This window comes from Haplochromis burtoni, unplaced genomic scaffold (genome assembly GCF_018398535.1).
Source record: "Haplochromis burtoni strain Fernald_Lab_line unplaced genomic scaffold, NCSU_Asbu1 Contig_51, whole genome shotgun sequence".
Taxonomy (NCBI): domain Eukaryota; kingdom Metazoa; phylum Chordata; class Actinopteri; order Cichliformes; family Cichlidae; genus Haplochromis; species Haplochromis burtoni.
The window spans coordinates 424,497-443,549 of record NW_024582412.1 but is presented as its reverse complement, the minus strand read 5'-3'; the positions used below and the strand labels follow the sequence as shown (position 1 = coordinate 443,549).

The window sequence follows — 19,053 nt, the reverse complement described above, 5'->3', positions numbered from 1 at the left end:
TTTTTCATTTCTGTTAAGACGTTTTTGCAAAGGCTCAAACCCAACAATGTGCAAGTTCATAGATTAATATTTAACACTTTTTCTAATACTTGTTTTTAGAGCAAAGATGAATCAAGTATGAGTAAATACTGCAAATGTCGTATTTAGTGGGATATCAATACACATTTTTGATGCTCTTTTAATGTTTTTAAAGACATAAAAAAAATGTCAAATGTAGCTGGTGTACATACAGAGGTGCCGATTGGAATAGGGCTTAGTGAAGTGAAATATACATGAGTTTGTGGTAAATAAAAATACTCCAAGGAGGCAACATTACAGAAGAAGCAGCTTCTCTTGGAAGTCACAAAGCAGAACAATGTGAACACATGATAAAGAGACAATTTTGTACACTTTTCTACTTAATTGTCTTTTAAAAGCATTTGAACACATCAACTGCACCTTATTCTTATTGCAAAAAAATCATAAGACTGGCAACAGATTGAGCAGAACATGTTATAAGACATTCTCATCACCCCTAAGCCTGGTTTTGAGCACCTCCCCCCTGTTAGATCCTCTCCTCCCACCTGAACACCATACGCTACTGTGAGCCACCACACATATGGGCAAAGTTAATTTCAAATTCAGGACATGATTCACACCAGCTGCAGCGCCCATCACCATGCTTATGCTCAGACCAAAGTATTCAGTGAGTTCCTACTACATCCATCTTTGAACTCAGCCTTCATTTCAGTCAGGAGTCCGGATCGCTTTGATCAAAAAGAAGATTGTTATTCCATCTGCAATAATTTCGACTTGATGGCATGGCATGATATTGCAGCCAGAGGCATAGAGAGCTGCAGTGAGGCCCCTATACAAAACAAAGTGGGTATCAATGACAACAGACGTGGCATTGATGTGAGATTTGCCATTTAAATGTGAAGAAGGAAAGAAAAAGTGTGTTGTCATTGAGATCAGCTGACATAGCTGATCTGGTCTCCATGGCTTGTATAAAACTAATGCTATGCCTGATATCAGCTACACACCTGTAAAGTTTGTGGCTTTATACAAATGACACATATCTGCCATTTGTTGTTTTTCCAGACAAAATCTAACCTTTTACTTTTTCAGTATTAAAAGTTTGAAAGACTTTCTATCACGTGACTGTTTCCTCCTGTCTACATACAGACAGCCGTTAAGTATTAAAATGACTAAAAACCACATTTTGTGGTAGTTTCCATACAGTCGATGTTTCTGTCTGGTAATGATGACACGTGTGCGTTGACAAGCAGGATGAACACATTGTTGGTTTTGGTCTTTTCATTGACAGAAATATAATGCAGAATATCAACTGACTCATCCTTCTTCAGATTCTGCTCTCCTTTTCTGTCTTCCCTTTCTCCTGATTTCGATGCTCACTGCTAATGTTTTGCCCACCTCCTCTTGTGTGTGCTGTCTGATAGCGGAGCCACCCTCGCCACGCCCCTGGGACCCACCTGGCAGTATGTACCACCTGTTGTGCCACACCTCTCTTTCTTCTCCTCTCTCCTCCTCTTGTCCACACCCTCTTCTTTTTCTTCTTTTCTCATGTCTGTTTACCTCCATGTGCTCCTCTCATCACAGGAGTTCACACCCTCCCCACTATCATTGATAAAATGACCCCCCACCTCACAGTTTAATAACTGCTCATCCCATTAGACTGTTCATAGACACAGTAGTAGACACATTAAAACCCAGTATTAGCCGTTAAACATACCCAGAAAAAGCATTTGTATGTTTAACTGAGGTATGTCAAGCACTCTGTCCTGCTTTTCAGTATTTGTTACAGCAGTACAGTACTACACTTTGGTAAAAATGGGTGTATGTATGTAAGTGTTGTTATCTAGTGTGTAGTTTTTGCTTGTGAGTTAGTGTGATCTTTAAAAAAGAAACACAAGGTTGAGACAGTACTGCTGCTTTTCTGCTATCTAAAAGGTTTTCTTTTTAAAACCTTCTCCAACTTTATCTGTCATTTGTTGTCATGTTTGGTCTTAAAATCTTATTTTTCCAGACAAAATCGAATCTTTTATAGCCTCTTAGTTGAAGGCATGTTCTCTGTTAAAAGACAGAAAACCTTTCTATCACATCACTGTTTCTTCCAGTGGTGTGAATAGAGACAGGAAGAATTGAGAGATTATACCACTAATCTAAGAGGTAAGATTTTAAGACTGTGGACTAGATAAACTGACTTGGTAATATGATTTAGATTTTATTTTGTTGGCAGTGTTGTGATATTGTTGTGTGACTGTTGCTACAGGCTAGACTGTGAGGTAGGAACAAAAAGAACAGCACGTCCAACCTATTCCTGCCTGTGAAAGCAGCAACCAATGTACAAAAAAATAAAGAAGAAATGAAAGAAAAAAACATTTATCCACCAACCGTGTTTATCTGTTTTTAGTGGGCTTACAGTATGATTAAAGACAATGTTTTTGATTGGCTAAAATAATTAAATAAAATCTACACAGTAACCAGCAGGTGGGGTTGTAACTCAGCTGCTGTTCCAGCTTCCTATCACACAAGTTACCTGGTAGCTGTACTGGTCAGTAAGGTAAGACTTTGTTGGAGAGAGTGTCACTGTCCTCCAGGCATTTATTCAAAGTACTTCAGGGAAAATAAAGGATGACTGTGCAAATTTAAAGCAACACACCTCTATATAATTCTGCTTTAAACACTATATATTATAGGCTGTCTGGTAAAAAATAATGGCTCACTAAGCAGCTAATGAGCCTATTTTCTCAGGCGCTGGTACGGTAGACCCGAAACAGAGCAAAAAGGAAAATTATTTTAATCAGGCAGACACAGACATAAATACTTATAATACTAATGTCTCTGTAAAGTTAATCACAACTACTGATACATCAGTACTGTGTTTCCAGCATGTTTTGGTTGAATGTAGCACAGGTAAACTATCTTTGGGTGTACATGGCCATATTTTGGCAAAATATGAGTGTCTGGATCGTCTTCACATGTGAGTAATTAGATGAAGATATAGCTGTTGGTTGGAATGTCTGTTTTCAATGGGGAGTAAAGCAAAGCAACAAGCAACTAAATTTTAGGCCTGATGGCTAAAAACGATACAATAAGTTGTCACTTGGGCACTGGGTATTCACAATGTAGTGGAATTTAAAAACAGTGGATAATAAACAAAAGCACAAGCACAAGACACTGTAATTAGCTAGTTACAGTTATTGACTTTCTCATCTCCTCTATACAGGCATTTCTAACATAATTCATTTACCAAAAGAGACAAAACACCATGAAAAAGTCAAGCTGTACAAACAAAATCACTTTTTCCCAGATATAATCCTGATCATAAATTTCTTTAGCCACAATAATACAGAGTAACTTGATATTTTGACAGCCCAAGCTGCCACAACCTTAATTTGAGGCTAACCTTGTAGTAATTGACTCATTATTTACATTCTTTGTAAAGTTAGATGTACCCTCTTGGGAAAAGAATAAAATGCCACAAAGCCAGTGTCACCACCCCCACCTTTTCTTTGTTCACTAACAGAGTTGCTAGTGAAGTCCAGTAGCTTCAAGTTGTGTGACAGATTTTTGTTCCTTCTTGTTAATTTTTTTAACATCTGTGCTTTGAGTAGATGGGATCGAATGTCAGTCTTTAAACAAAAGGCTGTCTCATTGTGTGTTGTGCATATTTTTGGTGATTCACTAAAATTGATTTGGGTAAAAACAACTACTTCCAGCTTCACGCACTCTAGTCTCATAACACATCTGTCTTCCCTTCTCAGCCGATTGTGGACCTCAGTCCTATAAAGCGCTCAGCATCCTCGCTGACACCACAGCACTATTACCAGGATGTCGGGCTGAAGGACTATGACCTGGAACGCCCCGGTCAGGCTCAGTCCTCTGGAGGGATGGGCCAGGTCCAGGGCCAAGACAGAGCCCACCACCATCACCACCATCACCGCTGCCATAGACGCAGGGATAAGGACAAAGACAAGAAGCAGAAGTCTCTGGATAGAGCTGCATCAGTGCAGCCATCCAGCACCGTTGGTGAGGCATTCTTATTATATGCAGTGTTGGTCAAGTTACTTGAAAAAAGTAATCAGTAACTAATTACTGATTACTTCCGCAAAAAAGTAATCCCGTTACTTTACTGATTACTTATTTTCAAAAGTAATTTATTACTTAGTTACTTAGTTACTTTTTAAAAACACGATTTACAACCTGAAGAGGTGATAAAGCGATAGATCTTTCAGCCCAATTCTACTTTTTCTGCATAATCCATCATACAAAATGTAATCAAATGGAAAAGTCTCTTTTTAAAACTTGTTTTATCAGTTTTAATCTTTTAACTTTATGCATCAAGCAAAAATTTAATTATATGCAACATTCTCTGACTGGAAGAAATTAGTTTAACATTTAAACCTATTTTCTGCACATTCCAGCACATAAAATAAAATATTTTTTGTGTTTACACTCACTCTTTCAAATAGATGCAAGTAAAACACAGCAGAAAATAAATAAAGTCAAAGACTCAGCGGTCCTGTTGCTCTATTTTCACCTGTAAAGCAGGACTGCGGTAGGCGGAGGTTTACCCTGGTGCAGGTGTGCCGCGCGGTCAGTGGAAGAATCCGCGAGTTTCTCTGTGAATTTCCCATTACGTCGTTGCGCACTCGGTGCTTGCTTGGAAGTTTAGGGGTTTTTTTCGCTGTAAAAAGAAGTTTTCTTCCCACGCACAGCGGACACTAATGTTTTTGTCACTTTTTATGGAATCAAACTCAAAGTAAGGTCAGTACTTCCACGCTTTAAACGCTGCACGCTCATACTCTCTCCGCACTCGATATATGATCCATTGTTGATCTGCACACAGCTGTTGTCACGAACGTCGCACTCGCTTACGTCACTGTCGTGAGACATTCTCGCAAGAAAATCGCGGTTTTAGTAACGCAGTAACGCAGCGTTCCTACTGGAAAGTAACGGTAATCTAATTACTGTTTTTGCAATAGTAATCCCTTACTTTACTCGTTACTTGAAAAGAGTAATCGGATTACAGTAACGCGTTACTGTAATCGGATTACAGTTACGCATTACTTGTAACGCGTTACTGCCCATCTCAGCGACACAAAGATCAAGACGTTGAGAGAGAATGAAGAGGTGCACCTTTCCTGACTTAACCTTTTTCTGACTTTTTTTTTCAAAGATTTTTGATTTATAATGTACAGCACATAATAACAAAAGAGAACTCTTTAAAAATGCCTCGACCCATCATTCAATTCAGTAAACATAATTCTATAGCCACAGTTGTACTTTTACTGAACTGAAACTCCTCTTATAAAGCATTTCAATTCAATTTTATAAAGATCCAAATCACAACATCAGTGTCCTCAACACCCTTTGTATTGTAAGGTTGGGACAATACAATAATACAGAGAAAACCCCAACAATCAGCCAATGCCTTGTCAGAACCAGGCTTTAGGAGGGGCAGCTGTCTGCTGCGACCTGTTTTGGGTGACAAAATCTGTGTTTATCCTCAGCCAACAGAAATAAAATATTTCTCTTGTGATGTCAAAACATAAAGAAAACTTTTATAGTTCAATATCTCAATCAGGTATTTAACAGCAAGAACCAATCTGTCTCTACTAAAAACACATTCATTTTGTGAAACAATGAAAAGCACCCATATATAACAGCAGTAAACTGAACAAAAGGTCAGAATTTGCAGCCACTGGTTTCTTAATTATGAACATTTGAAAAAAACTATTTTTTGCAGTTTGTGATGGATTACAGAACACGAAACATTTTGGTAAGAAGATGGATGTGTGCTGTTAGATGGATTACAAAGACATTTATCGCAGATGTTTATGATATCTAAGATCCCCTGATTTTTCCTCTGCCAGCTACCGGCTGACTGATATCTAGACAGACATTTTTAGCTGTCAAACTGCATCACACTTCCTTAGTTAGGTTTTGCACAAAGAATATTTTTTTTACTGTTTTTATGTGTTAAATTGCCCTCTTTCTTGGATAACTTTAGATCTTTCGGCACATCCTATAAAACTTACCTACAACACTAATGTTCAGTAGATACACTGACTATTTAAGAGTGTTGAATGATTGATTAATTAGTTAGCTTTTAATCTACAAGGAGACTATTTTAATACCAGAACTTGGCATCACTTCTATAGAGAAACAGATAGCAATCCAAACTTTTCCTTTCAGGCATTGCTGCTGAAATTCTTCATAGGATTAAAGTTCCATGATCGGGTTATGTAGGTGAAGGGTTTTCTGCAGTGCTTCAGTCAGGAGTTTCTCATGTCAGTCTTTCCATATGATTAGACGAATTTTGCTGGGGATTTCTTTTTCTGTCTGTACCTTAGCACTTCATAAAGGTCTCCTGTGAATGCTCTGTTCCAAAACCTTACAAATTGAATTGTATATTAATGTGAAAGCTTGACTTTTTCTTTCATTGATTAAAACAAACAAACAAAAAAGAAAATCACAGCTGCTGCTCTCTTTTTTGGACCATTCTTTGTAAACCCTAGAAATTCCCAAATTCAGTGTGGAATAGTGGGCTGCTCAAATGTCCGAGCTTCGCACCCTTTGCAGGAAACTCATTTCTGCTGCTTGTATCCACAGTTTCATTCTTTCAGTCCTCATTCATTCTATGCTCATGACTATAGGTGGGGGTAGGAATGTAGATTGAATAGTAACTCAACAGGGTCATTTTTATGCTCATCTCTCTCTTCACCACAATGTATTGGCAAGTTTCACCAATCCATCTTTCAATCTTGTCTTTTTAACTTTGTGAACAAGACCCCAAGATATTGTTATCCAGTAGGATAATATAATAATCACATAACTTTATTTATATACAATTTTGATGGTACCATCCTCCAGATTCATTTACCGACCCCTCAGCTGAAGGACTGTCCAGAGAGCGAGCAAGGGAACGGGACCGCAGTCGGCCTCATGAGAGGAGGCACCACTCCTCAGCGGGAGAGAAGCAGCGCTACTATTCCTGTGAGCGTTACGGCAGCAGAGAGCAGAGCCACACCAAGTCAGCTGGTCCCAGCCGATCCACGTCTCCAGGAGAGGGACAGGACTCTGGTTTCCTCAGACAGGTGAGTTACCTGCCAAACTGTATGTGGCTTAGTGATTAACAGCTTGCTTGTTATGCAGTCTGTATGTATTCAAACAGTGGCCTGACTTACAGCTTAGTCAATCTACATCCACATTTGCATCAACACCCATTTAAATTGCAATTTTGAGCTTAATCAACAATGAAAGCCTCTAGATTTGTTTAACAATTTGATGTTTTTCAAAAAAAATTATTTGAGTGATCGCGCTGTATGAGGAATGATCAGTAAGTTCTGGGAAGAGTTCCATCAAAACCTGATTTGGGCAATCTCCCATTAAAGTTCATCCTCTCAGGCATGTTCAGATCTTCTCCAGAATGGCGGATATTTATAGATCTCTCCATGGAAGTCCTCTGATCGCTGTGTTTAGAAAGAAAGAAAGTGTACTTTATTGATCCCCGTGGGGAAATTCCTCTCTGCATTTAACCCATTCACTCAGTGAAGCAGTGGGCAGCCATTGGGCGCCCGGGGAGCAGTGTGTAGGGACGGTACCTTGCTCAGGGGTACCTCAGGGTAGCTGTTCAGGGGAATCGAACCCCGACCTTCCAATCATGGGGCCACCACTCTACCTACTGAGCTATCCCCGCCCAATTTACAATTTACAGAGAGCAGACAACAACTTTCTGATCATGAAAGGTGTGTTTCCAACTATAACCAGCCACTTTTCAGCAGTATTCAGTTAAGCTGTCCACAGTATCCAAGTCCATGTCATCCGAGGAATGAGTTTGGGAGCATGTTCATACTTTTTTTTTTTTTTTAGCCAACATTCATCAGGTTGTGCACCATCCCAAAGGAAGTCCTAAACCGTTGAGTAGAAGGCAGTTGTAATTCTTTTTAGGTTCATGAAGATGTTCCACCTTTAATCTGACAGGCTTCGGTTTTAAAAAAGTTTTTCACCTTTATGGTGGTCCTGAGATCGCATTACTGGCATTTAGCCCCCAGTTACACCTTGGTCCACATGACCTTAATAACTCAATTGATTGCAAGGTGGGGCAGTAGTGCCTCAAAGAATTCACACCTTGGCTCATGTGACCATAATGACCAATTCCTTGGTTCATGTGACTCATATGATGACAGAATGGGTCAGTGACTCTAAGGACCACCTTCAAAGGGACAACCCCACTAGGGTTTAATATGGTAGCACTGAAAGGTCACATGGACTGCAACTTAAGAAAACACCAGCAAACAGAAAAATGCTGCAAATGCACACAAAACACAACAAAAACAAAAAAAAAATGCTGCAAAAACTGAAATGTTTTGGTTTCTGTCACTTCCCCATCTGGTCCATCTCATTATTGTGTCCCCAGAAACACTTCTGGTGGGGTTTTTTTTTCTTAAAAGGCTTTTATGCTTTTATGCAACTCAGTCCTAATTAATGGTTTCAGCTTGGACCTCCCTTGTGTCTGCAACTACAGCAACAAAACTGCTGCCTTCTCATAGTAACATTGGTCTGTATATTTGTGCCCATGTGGCTTATTGTGCTTTTAGATAACATAAAGAAGGGATGTCTTTACAAGACGTATGGACAGGTGAACAAATAACAAACATTAAAGCTAAAAAAAAAGAATTAATCCTTCAAAGTCGCTGTTGTGCAACTAAATCATTCAGTCTTTCCTTTCTCAGCATGGCGGCAGTGTGGTTAAATCTGGCCACGGGACGCTTCCATCTGGTTCAAGCACACCGGGTCGTGGTCGCAGGCAGCTCCCCCAGACGCCCCTCACCCCTCGTCCCGCTGTGGCCTACAAGACTACCAACTCCTCCAATCTCCCATCCAGTGCCATCATGGCTACAACAGGGCACCAGACTCGCTTCAGCCGTGGTCTTTCAGAGCACGATCGCTTACTCGGAGCCCACGAGGAGTCCCCAATACCAATTACTCGAATTGGGTCTGACCCTAATTTAAACTGGCAGCAGCAGGACTCGTCTCAGAAGGCTCTCCTTGATGAGGAGGACTTCCAGGATGCTGTAAGCAGCCAAGGAGGAGGCCGCTCTGCCAGAACTGCTGCCTCCTCTACAGCCTCCGCATCTCACCCAACTACTGCTACACCCGTCACAGCACCCACCACACAGGGCCGAGCAGTGGTCATGCCTAACGGGTACCACTTCACTCTTGGGGTCAACTCTTCGTCTGGGCCTGGGAATAGAGGAGCAGGAAGTCTCAGGGAGAGGGAGGAGGATGACTGGTGCTAACGTGGCAGAAAATTTTAGAAAGCCTGCTGTTAGCTAGAATGGGGCAGCTCATGAGTGCTGCTCAGCGCTCAGGTCAGGAGCTGGTACAACAGGAGGCCAGGCGACTGATACAGAAGAAAACACGATGAGGGAAAGTCAGTGGAAAGCGCTCTGAGAGGGGATCAGAAATAATTACAGCTTTTTAGTGTTACTGTCTTTTTAATATATCAACCACTTTCAAGAAAAAAACACTGACTTTTTCTAACCCCTTTACTTGCACTGGAATTAGTGCACATGTGGAGGCTCTCAAGTATTTTGCCTTGGCCAGTATATTCAGTGGAGAAGAAGACAAAAGCCAAAATATCCCTGTTGTTTGTGCTTTAGACTGATGCTCATCCCCGACATTGATATGACTGCCCACACCACACTTTTTATTGCTGTATGTCTTATTTTGTTACCAAATTTCTCTCTCTTGCTTTCTCCTGGTTTGTTTCTTTATTGTATTGCAGCACATCTTTACCAGAGCAGATTAGGAAAGCTTTTTGTTTTTAATGTATGTCTTAAAATTCTGTCATAACACCCAGTAAACACAAAAGTCACACAATGACTTAAGATAAGACCAGAGTTGAGTTTTTAGAATCCCACTTTTGTAAAATCTCCCAGATGTAATTTTATGAGAGCACATAGGGACTAGAACAACTCGTTTTTGACATTAAGTGGCTAACTACTAAGTGCCTCTTTTACCACAATGTATTAAAATGGAGCCTGACTTTGGGTCAGTGGAGGTTGGGTGTAGCTAAAAAAAAAAGCAAAAGCAAAAACAAAAAAAACGTGGTCAGAACAAAACTTGTGTTTGAATCTGGGCTGAAAGCAAAAAATCAAAAATCAAAAACAAAACAAAACATTTCTTTTGTGATGAATCTTTTCGTAGGAAGATTAAAATTAGAGATCCAAAGTGTAGTGCATGCCAGGATTGTCAAAATAGTGTCTGTACTTTTGCCTGAGGGTGTGTGGTAAGCATTTGCCTTTCTCTTTCAGATATACTGCCAGACATTTGGTAGAAAACATTCTCTGAATGAGGGGAAAAGTGCCATTTTTTTTATGATTTTCTGAACATGAATCTCACATCCAGACAAATCTGCCTCCTCAAGCAAATCCCTTCTTGGCCATATTTGCCCAAATTTCACGGGTTTCCTATCTTCTAATCTTTCCTCAGACAAAGTTTTGCGTGAGGGTACCTGTGTGCGTATTTATAGGTACAATAAAGAGTTGTGTTGTTGCTGCTGACTGTTGACTTAAAGTAGGGCTATGCAACAAGACGACACTTCATCCGCCCTGTAGCTTTACCCTCTGGAAACTCCAGATTCAGGCTTTAGTGTGACTGTGACCAAATTTTACATTCATGTGTGAAGAGCTGTAAATTGTAAATGTATCATATGTGTACAGTTAACTGACAACACACACTAAAGGCACGAATGGTATCCAAGTGGATATAAGTGAATTCACAGGGCATTTTTGAGGTTTGCAAGTTGACTGCACGACGCCTACTCAGATAGAACCACCCAAAATATAAAACTGTGTTCTTCTCTTTCCAGACTTGGGTCAAGTTGTATTTTTAAATAATTGTAGTGGTTTTTAAACTTGCTGGGAGAGCCAGATTCTTCAGATTGTTAATGAAGTGGTTTTATGTCACTCAAAAGTGAGACCTGAACCAGACCTGTACCAACTCCTCTGAATCTTTACCTCTTCCAACTGGGCAGGGTATAAATCCTCACAGACTAAGGCTTGCAATACTCTATTTTCTTTACAGTCAACAAATTTCAAACCAAAACTCAGTTCTTTCTGTGCTTTATTAGCCTGAAGCCCATTTATACAACTAGCAATGGCAACCTTTCTAAATAGATAACAAAATATAATTTTATAAATTTCATATCTTACATTTTGTGTTTGTAGAGTATTTTTTTCAATTATTTTTTTAAACTTAGTTACTGTAGACTTTAGAAATGTTTTTCAACTTAAAAACTACTTGGGTTGGTGCTAGTAATTTGTTGGCAAACATTTCCAGCTCTATATTGATCTTTAGAAAGTTAAAAAGTGCATATAAAATTAGTGCAAATGTAATCTTAAAACCTTCTTGAAAACTAATATTGAAAAATCTCTGTTGCAATGACTTTGGAGCTTTCTGATGAAAAGGATAACCAGCCTGACATTTCCTGTTCTGTCATCTCATTTTTATATTTCACTAATTTTTTTTGAATATTAAAACATATATAAATAATGTAAGAATATATTAAAGAATATATAAAATGCAGAATATTAATATTAAAAAGGGGGGGGGGGGGGGGTTAACTAATAAAATGCAGCGATCTGGTAATTCTGGTTATGTGATGCTACTTCATTGTTTAAGCACACTGGGTTATGATTGCAGACATCTCTAACTGATGCCATTCTTTTACCCTGTGGACTAAAGATGTCAATTTATCTTCCAGTATCACTTTTGCTACATTAAGGCACCGATCTGTTTTTAACTGTTCATTTTTAGAGCATGGTCACTTATTATCTAAAATTAAGGCATTAAAATTTCATCAATCAGTTCTTTAAAAGTGTTAAAAATACTAGATGTCAGAGATATTATTTTCTGTATCGTAAGGTTAGCCAAAATGCTCATGAGAGGCTTGATCTGCTAGCTGACAATAGGATTGTGAAGTGTAAATTAAATGAAAACTGAATTTCAGCCAAAATTTTGTGGGATTAATGAAACTGGTACTACAACTGTTCACAAGGCCTGGTGTATTTTGTATTTCAATATGAATTGCAGCAGTGAAAACCAATGTGAGGTCCAGTACAAGCATTTCTAACAGGCTAGCTTACATAGTTTGCTCGTGACGCTAACAACAAAAGGGTTTTTTAAATGTTCAATTAGAGCCTCAACTAAACCACATAAACTGATCCAAAAAAACACATTAATTATTTTTCTTTTTCCTAAATTTTGTTCTTGTTAAATGAATCCTATATTTTATTCTGAGTCACATTTAGCAAAGTTTTAAATCTAACTTAAGATGTAGGGCCAGTGCTTTATTTTGATTTAGCTACATGCATCTTAAGCGCGTTTAAACATGAGAGGTCAATAAAAGAATATGTAATATCTAAACCATACTATATAATCCAGTTAATTTACAGTATCAAAAATATTGGTCCTTACCTACAGAATCTACACATTCATAAATATCCTAAGAAAAGTCACTGAAAACTGTTATTTTGTCACAAATTTGAGTATTAAAATTATTGGATAGTAAGAAAGTGTTTGTGGGACTTGAACTGTTGTTTAGGAAAGGAAGGAAAGTGTCACCCAGTGCAAGCGTGTGGTTCACTGATGAATTTTAAATCGTTTCTGGGCAGCAGTTTTGAATACACAGAGAATACTTAAATCCACTCTTTGTTTAGTTCTTTTATTGGCTTCCAAATAGGAATAGTGCAGAACATGGCCAGCCCTATCCTTTAAAGTACATGGCTGAAAGAGTTCTCTTTAATGACAGCCTGCTACTTAAATGTACACTGCTATACATTAGGTTGTAAAGCTTTGAAAATAGGCAAGAATTTGTTTCTTATATCAACCATGGAGGTGATGATTATAGTCCTTGTTATCTGATATCTGAAAAACCTCCTGCTTTTATTATAGTACAAAACCTCTGTGCCTATTTTGTTCTGGCAAGTTTATAAACATGCAAATTATTTGCAAATATTCTAACCCGGTCTGATTTTATCCAGATACAGTTTTAATTTTTTTCTCTTAATTGTGCAATGTACTTGATGGATCTCACGGGATTTTAGACCATAAAGGTGTGACTCTGTTCTTCATCGGGGCAACAATAGATTGCTTGTTGTCTCATTGCAAGTTGCTATATTGGGGCAGAGATTTGTGTTTATGTCAAAGACCTTATTTTCAAACCTCCAGTGAGCCCTACGTAACCAGGGTGCCAAGTTTTCCTCTTCCAGTTTTCTAAAGCTCCCCTCCCATCCCCCTCTGGACATGTCCTCTTTGCATGTTCTCAAAAGAAAATGTGCATGTGCTAAAAAAAAAAAGAAAAAAAAGAAACAAAGATAATAATAATAGAAGTATTGTTTGGCTTCATTATGTCCATGATTTGTACAATTCGTTCCTTGGTTGTATTTTCTGATTATCTAAACAAACGATGTATCGGTTTCAGGTAAAGAAAAAAAAAGAAAACAAGCTTGAATAACATTTTCTCACAGAACCACCAAAGTGGAAGCAGATTAGAGGTTCTGGAGTGGCTGATCCTTCGCTGCCTGATATGTTACTTGACTGTCTCTCCTGCAGTCATTTGGACTCTACCTATAGATTTTGTATGAATATAAGTCATTGAATAAAGAGGTATGATTATGAAATGTCGGTGTCTGAAGATTTCCTTGAAATGTCTCTTGATTGAGTTTGGTATTATTTACCATTTTATTAGAGCTAACATTTTTTTGTTAGCTTGAGACCTTCGGTGGTTTCTACAAGGAAAAGGAAGGTACGCATTCAGTAGACATTAATTAAATAGGAATTTTAACAAATCCCGGCTTCTCAAGTTTTAAACACACTAAAACTGGTGCTGTGCTACCTGATATCTGGAGGTTAGGATGCCAACCACATGAGTACAGATGTAATCAGCCGTTGTTTGAACCAGACATCACAAGCATATTGGGTGATTGACGAGCTGTTACATGCATAACATGTTATATGTGTCTTTCTGTACAAGGAACCATCATTTATAAATAAACATGTATTCAGTATGATGATAAAGTCATCATGAACGTAACGAGCAAGAAAGCCAAATTCCATTCACCCAAAGTCTTCCATATAACCAGAAGTCTTTTTATAAGCACACGAGTTGCTTCATGCTGGCTATAAAAAAAGGATACAGGTGTGAGGCATTACATCTCTCTTTTATATAGAGTCTTTGATGAGGTACAGAAAAAACACAAGGACCTGGAAGATTAACGTAGGTGTTATGTTGTGAAAGACTTGTTCTAAACCAAAACAAGTAGTTATGATGGTGAGAGACATGGAAGCAGTAGATGAAAAGGCAGTAAGCAAAATTTAAAGCAAAACAAGTGGACCAGAGGTCAGAGGACTTGACTTCCTGTCTACTTATCAGAAATCAAGTGTGTTTTTCACTCCTCCATCCCCGCCTCTTATTCAAACGTTTCAATTACTTGATATAAAAAACACTGCTACACTGTGCACTTGCCATGCTGGAGGATATATTTTATTAAAATTTTATAGTTTTTAAGAAACCCATATTGGTCTCAAGTAGCTTTGGAATCTGCACATTTGACGAGTGTTTAATCTCCCTAACCCATGTCCAGCCAGTCTCCTACTTTACCAAGTAGGCGTTCTTCCTACCTTTACCCTTTTACCTTTGCCTATACTGCTTCCTGTTTTTGGTTCCTGGATTGTGAGCTTGGTACTGTAGCCTGTGTTTGCACCTCACAATGTTGTATGTTTGGAGTGGAATTACAAAAGTTCTAACCATCTCTTGGGAGGTGGAGAAAGGGAAACGAGTCAATTTTTCAAAACAAACAAATTAGAAGTAAGTTGAAGACAGGCTCGAAAACAAAAATGGGAGGAGGCCCTGCAGGGATTTAATTGGTCAACAGGAGAGGGGCGGGGCTTCTCTTTGCTCGTTTGGCTCTGCAGTGATGTGATACAGCTGCAGGAGGAGAGAAGCTGCTGCTGGCTGAGAAGGAGGATGAGGAGAGGTGAAGAGGATGAAGAGTTAGTTACTCTGCACTTCGCTCCTATTAAAACTGCAGAATTATAGAAAAAGTGCGATTCAGCAATGTTCCCCACTTTGACTGCTCTTTAACTGGATCAGTTCAGACTTTCAGTACTTTTCTAGTTTGCATATGTTTCATTTCTGAAGCATAAAGGCGGCCACACCGGGAAGATGTTGCTCTGGTTGTTAAAATGGACAGTTTGCGTTCTCGGGCTCCTCACGACGAGCAACGCCTCACCTGACGACGCATCGGTCGACTTCGGGGGAGAATCCGGTTCCGGGATGCTGCAAACAGGTAAGATTGGTGCAAACACCTGTGGAGCCTCTCTGCTTTTGAAATAAATATAACCTCACTGATAAGATCAGGGTTACTCTTGCAGCAGTGGAAACTTTTACAAGGAGATGCGTTGAGTCTGTGGTTCTCAGTCATTTCTGGCATGTCACAATTATTAAGACAAAATATGTTCATGCCCCACACCTCATTTTTTTTAAGATGATTAACAGCAAAACTTTGAATTTAGCCTATCAGAAACTCTTTCTTTGGCTTCACTTCATAGTTTCCACCGTCTTCCTCAGCACACCTGCACTGGCTCAGCGCTCCACGTCTGAGACCAATTGGGTTACCTAAAGAAGTTTTATAGCCACATTCTTCACATTTGCACCCCTCCACCCAGCTTTGCTTTAAAGTCCCAATCTGCCTGCAACATGGCATCGCTGACATTTAAAATGAAATTAGCACAGTTTTCAACACTTTAAGTCCCATAAAATGCATTTCTCTCCTAAGTTCTGCCATATTAAACAAAGTCATCTACTATGTACCATAAAATATAAAATCATTGTAGTTTTCTTGGAAATCCAGGAAATGTGCTTTTCTGTATTCTTCACCCTTTACTGCAAAAGTGTTATTTTCCTTTTTTATGCCACATTTACTGATGCATCCCCCTTAAAGGCGCTTATAACCCAGCAGGACAACAGCAGGATGAACTATTAGTCAGCTAGACAGCATGACATCATTTTTTTCAGAGCAATTTGGATCCAGATAAAAATATTTCACTTCTCATCAGCAGCTCCTCCGACACTCAACAACTGCAGTCGCTCCAGCTCTGATGTTTTTCCTCTAATCGCTTTTTGGCGTGAGAGCAAACTTAAGCGTTTGTAGACTGAGGGAATAATTTTGTTTTTGCATGCTGTGAATAGTCAGACCACAATGAACTAATCAGGCTGTGACTATATTTCTTTATTTATTTTTTGAGCACAGACCACTTATTTTTATGGCGTATTTTAAAGATTCTGACAGCTTCACAAGAAGAAAATACTAATTAAAAAGATTTTTAGAGCACATTTGTTATTCAAATTAAAACCTGCTGATAACTATTTCACATCAACAAATTGGAAGCCCTTAAACCAAAGTCTCTCGTATTCCTAATTTTAAAAGTTGCACTGATTTTGCAACCAGAAAAAAGGCCTTTTAAATATAGATTCTTGCTGCCAGAGTGCCATTGTTGCGCTCCTCTTTAATTAGATTTATTATCAATTTATCTAAGACAAGACAAAATCTAAGACAAAAATGCTTTTGTCTCTGAATTAGACAAGGCAGAATCACAAATTTTTAGATAATATAGATGAAAAGAAGAGTTGCCGGAGACATCATTCACAAAAAAATGCCTTTAGTTTGTAATGAATACATGTGGAAACTGAAACCAGAAGTCACCACAGTTTATTAAATCACATGGAATGTGTTTAAGGTGCCAAACAGTCTTAGTTAATCAAAGCATCACTTTCCAGAGCCAGCCCTGTTGTCTCATCAGAGCTTTCACGTGTCTGGAGCTTCTTTGTTGATGCAGTGACAGTGTTGTACGTGCTGAAGGATTACATTGAGTTTTTGAGCCCTTTAACCCACCCCAGAGCTGTGGAAATGAATCTTAGATTGGACTTCCTCCAGTCACATGATTATGTCATGACTGGAGTACCTCTCCATCACACTGTGTTTACTCTCCCATTTGAGTTTTATTACATTTTTTTTATTGCGTTCATCTGTATTAGAGCCACACAGAAACATCTGAGAACTGTTTAATGTTTTCATGGAGTATTTTCATAGAATTACTGTAGATGTAGTGTGAAAGCTTTGTCCATGGCAGGCGTCACTAAACACACTAAGGAAATACAGTATACAGTATTTCCTCTGTTATTTTTGGGTTTCTTTACTTAAAGCTTGCCAGGCTCCACATGTAACTGAGATCATTTGGGAATTTCTGAACTCTGCTGATACAATGACTCAAGACTTGACAATGAGACAGGGCGTACCACAAGAATAGAACAAAAATTTTGAGCCAAACCAATTTGCAGTTAACAAAAACAAAGTGGTGTCATTAAGTGGTTTTATTCAGCTTTGCTAAATTTGCCATTAGATCTCTGCAAAAACATCAAAAAGACATGCATGATACCCCAAACTGACCATCTGCACCTTCACTTATTGGTTTATTAGTTATGAACCTTTGTTATGCAAGAATTGGTTACATGCCATGAATTTTATTCCAAAGAAATTCTGTCTGACACTGACACTAACTGTGTAAAAGGGACGCTTTTTTATTTTACTCAGGGATCCTACCTGAGTAAAATAACCAACTAAACTTTTCAAAAGCACTGATTTAAAAATAGTTACAATGTTTGAAGAAACATTAACCAGCTTATTCCCAGTGTTCCGTTTCAATCCTGGCTTCTTGCTCAAAGACGTTGGCTTGCTTTATTAGTTGCAGTTTGAGGGAAAGAAAAGAAGAAAGAGGTCAGCAGTCATTCATCTTTATATCTGTACCCCTTATGACTGCCATAAATCACCTGTACTATGAGTGGAGCATTCCTTTTTCACATTTTAGACATTTGTTTTATCTGTTCTCATTGTCACTGGCGCTGTGTTTGGACTTTGAAGGCACGGCATTGTCTTTAAGTGCTGAGTCTGCACCTGTCAGACTGGTGGAGAAGGAAAAAAGCTGTAATCAGTGCTTATGAAGCCGCCACATGTGTAGGATAAGAATTTTCACTGAGTTTAGAGAATAAAGGAAAATATCTACTAAGATATTAGCAGGAGATCTAAATTCTACAGTTGGGTGTTTGGTATGATAAAGCAACAAGATTTCATTAGGACTGACAGGACTGGGTGCATCTTATGCACCATACTTTGGACAACTTTACTTTTGTATACTTTTGAACCAAAGCTGCTTTTCATGGTTTGGGTTGGGCCCATTTGTTCCAAATTTAGCGTGGAACGATTTGTCTCCTTGATGCACTTCCCTGCATCCTACTCGCAGCTCTATGACTGCTTGAATGTAAGCATTTCTGTCATTCCCAATCCATTCACTTATGACTTTCAGTCATCCATATCCAGCTGTGATACTCCAACATGTCTTGAATAGCTAGTGTAACCTCTGACCCTGTGAGATAGGTATCACTGGAACATAGTATGCAGAACAGCTGCTGGGAAAAGTTTTGAGATGCCCATGTGTCTGAGTGTCTCCATACATCTCACCATCACTCATCCACTTTCCTCAGAAGTTGAATTTGCTGACTAACCATCTTGACCTTCTGTGACAGTGGAGCAAAGTTGTAAGCTTTTTTTTTTTTAAGTTTTCAATCATATATACTGTAGATAACCTAAATCTGGTTCAGATTTAGCAACTTCAAAAACTTTTTGCTCTGAGAGCACTCTAAGGATATAGCGTAAGGATATCTTTCCATGCTGTGCTTTGAAATACAGCGGAAGATATTGGCAGAATGACCTCACCATGAAATTGCAATGAACTGACTGCAGATGTGATGATTTCTCTGGTAGCTGATGGGCAGAAAATATGTCACTAGAAATTTGTTGAATGTTTCTTTTACTTTCGGTTCAATGAATGCACACCGCGTTTCTATATAGAAATACTGAAAATGGAAATTTTTTTTTTTTAGATTTCATATAGTCCATGCTTACACCTGCTCAGTTGCTATTT

The 19,053-nt window shown here is 38.7% G+C and overlaps 2 protein-coding genes across 2 annotated transcripts in view; both read left to right on the top strand.

Annotated features, from left to right (window-relative positions):
- The window catches only part of cacna1bb (calcium channel, voltage-dependent, N type, alpha 1B subunit, b), a gene marked incomplete in the record, with an annotated part of 232,306 nt that extends 220,787 nt beyond the window's left edge, over positions 1 to 11,519 (top strand). Inside the window, 4 exon segments of the mRNA XM_042220572.1 lie at positions 1,440 to 1,478; positions 3,768 to 4,032; positions 6,880 to 7,103; positions 8,742 to 11,519. Of these exon segments, the coding sequence (XP_042076506.1) occupies positions 1,440 to 1,478; positions 3,768 to 4,032; positions 6,880 to 7,103; positions 8,742 to 9,308 (1,095 nt within the window).
- Positions 11,520 to 11,831: 312 nt separating this feature from the next.
- The window catches only part of si:ch211-196i2.1 (collagen alpha-1(I) chain), a 117,228-nt gene continuing 110,006 nt past the window's right edge, over positions 11,832 to 19,053 (top strand). Inside the window, exon 1 of the mRNA XM_005921731.2 lies at positions 11,832 to 15,362. Coding sequence (XP_005921793.1) covers positions 15,239 to 15,362 — 124 coding nt within the window. The 5' untranslated portion in view covers positions 11,832 to 15,238. The remainder of the gene's footprint in view (positions 15,363 to 19,053) is intronic.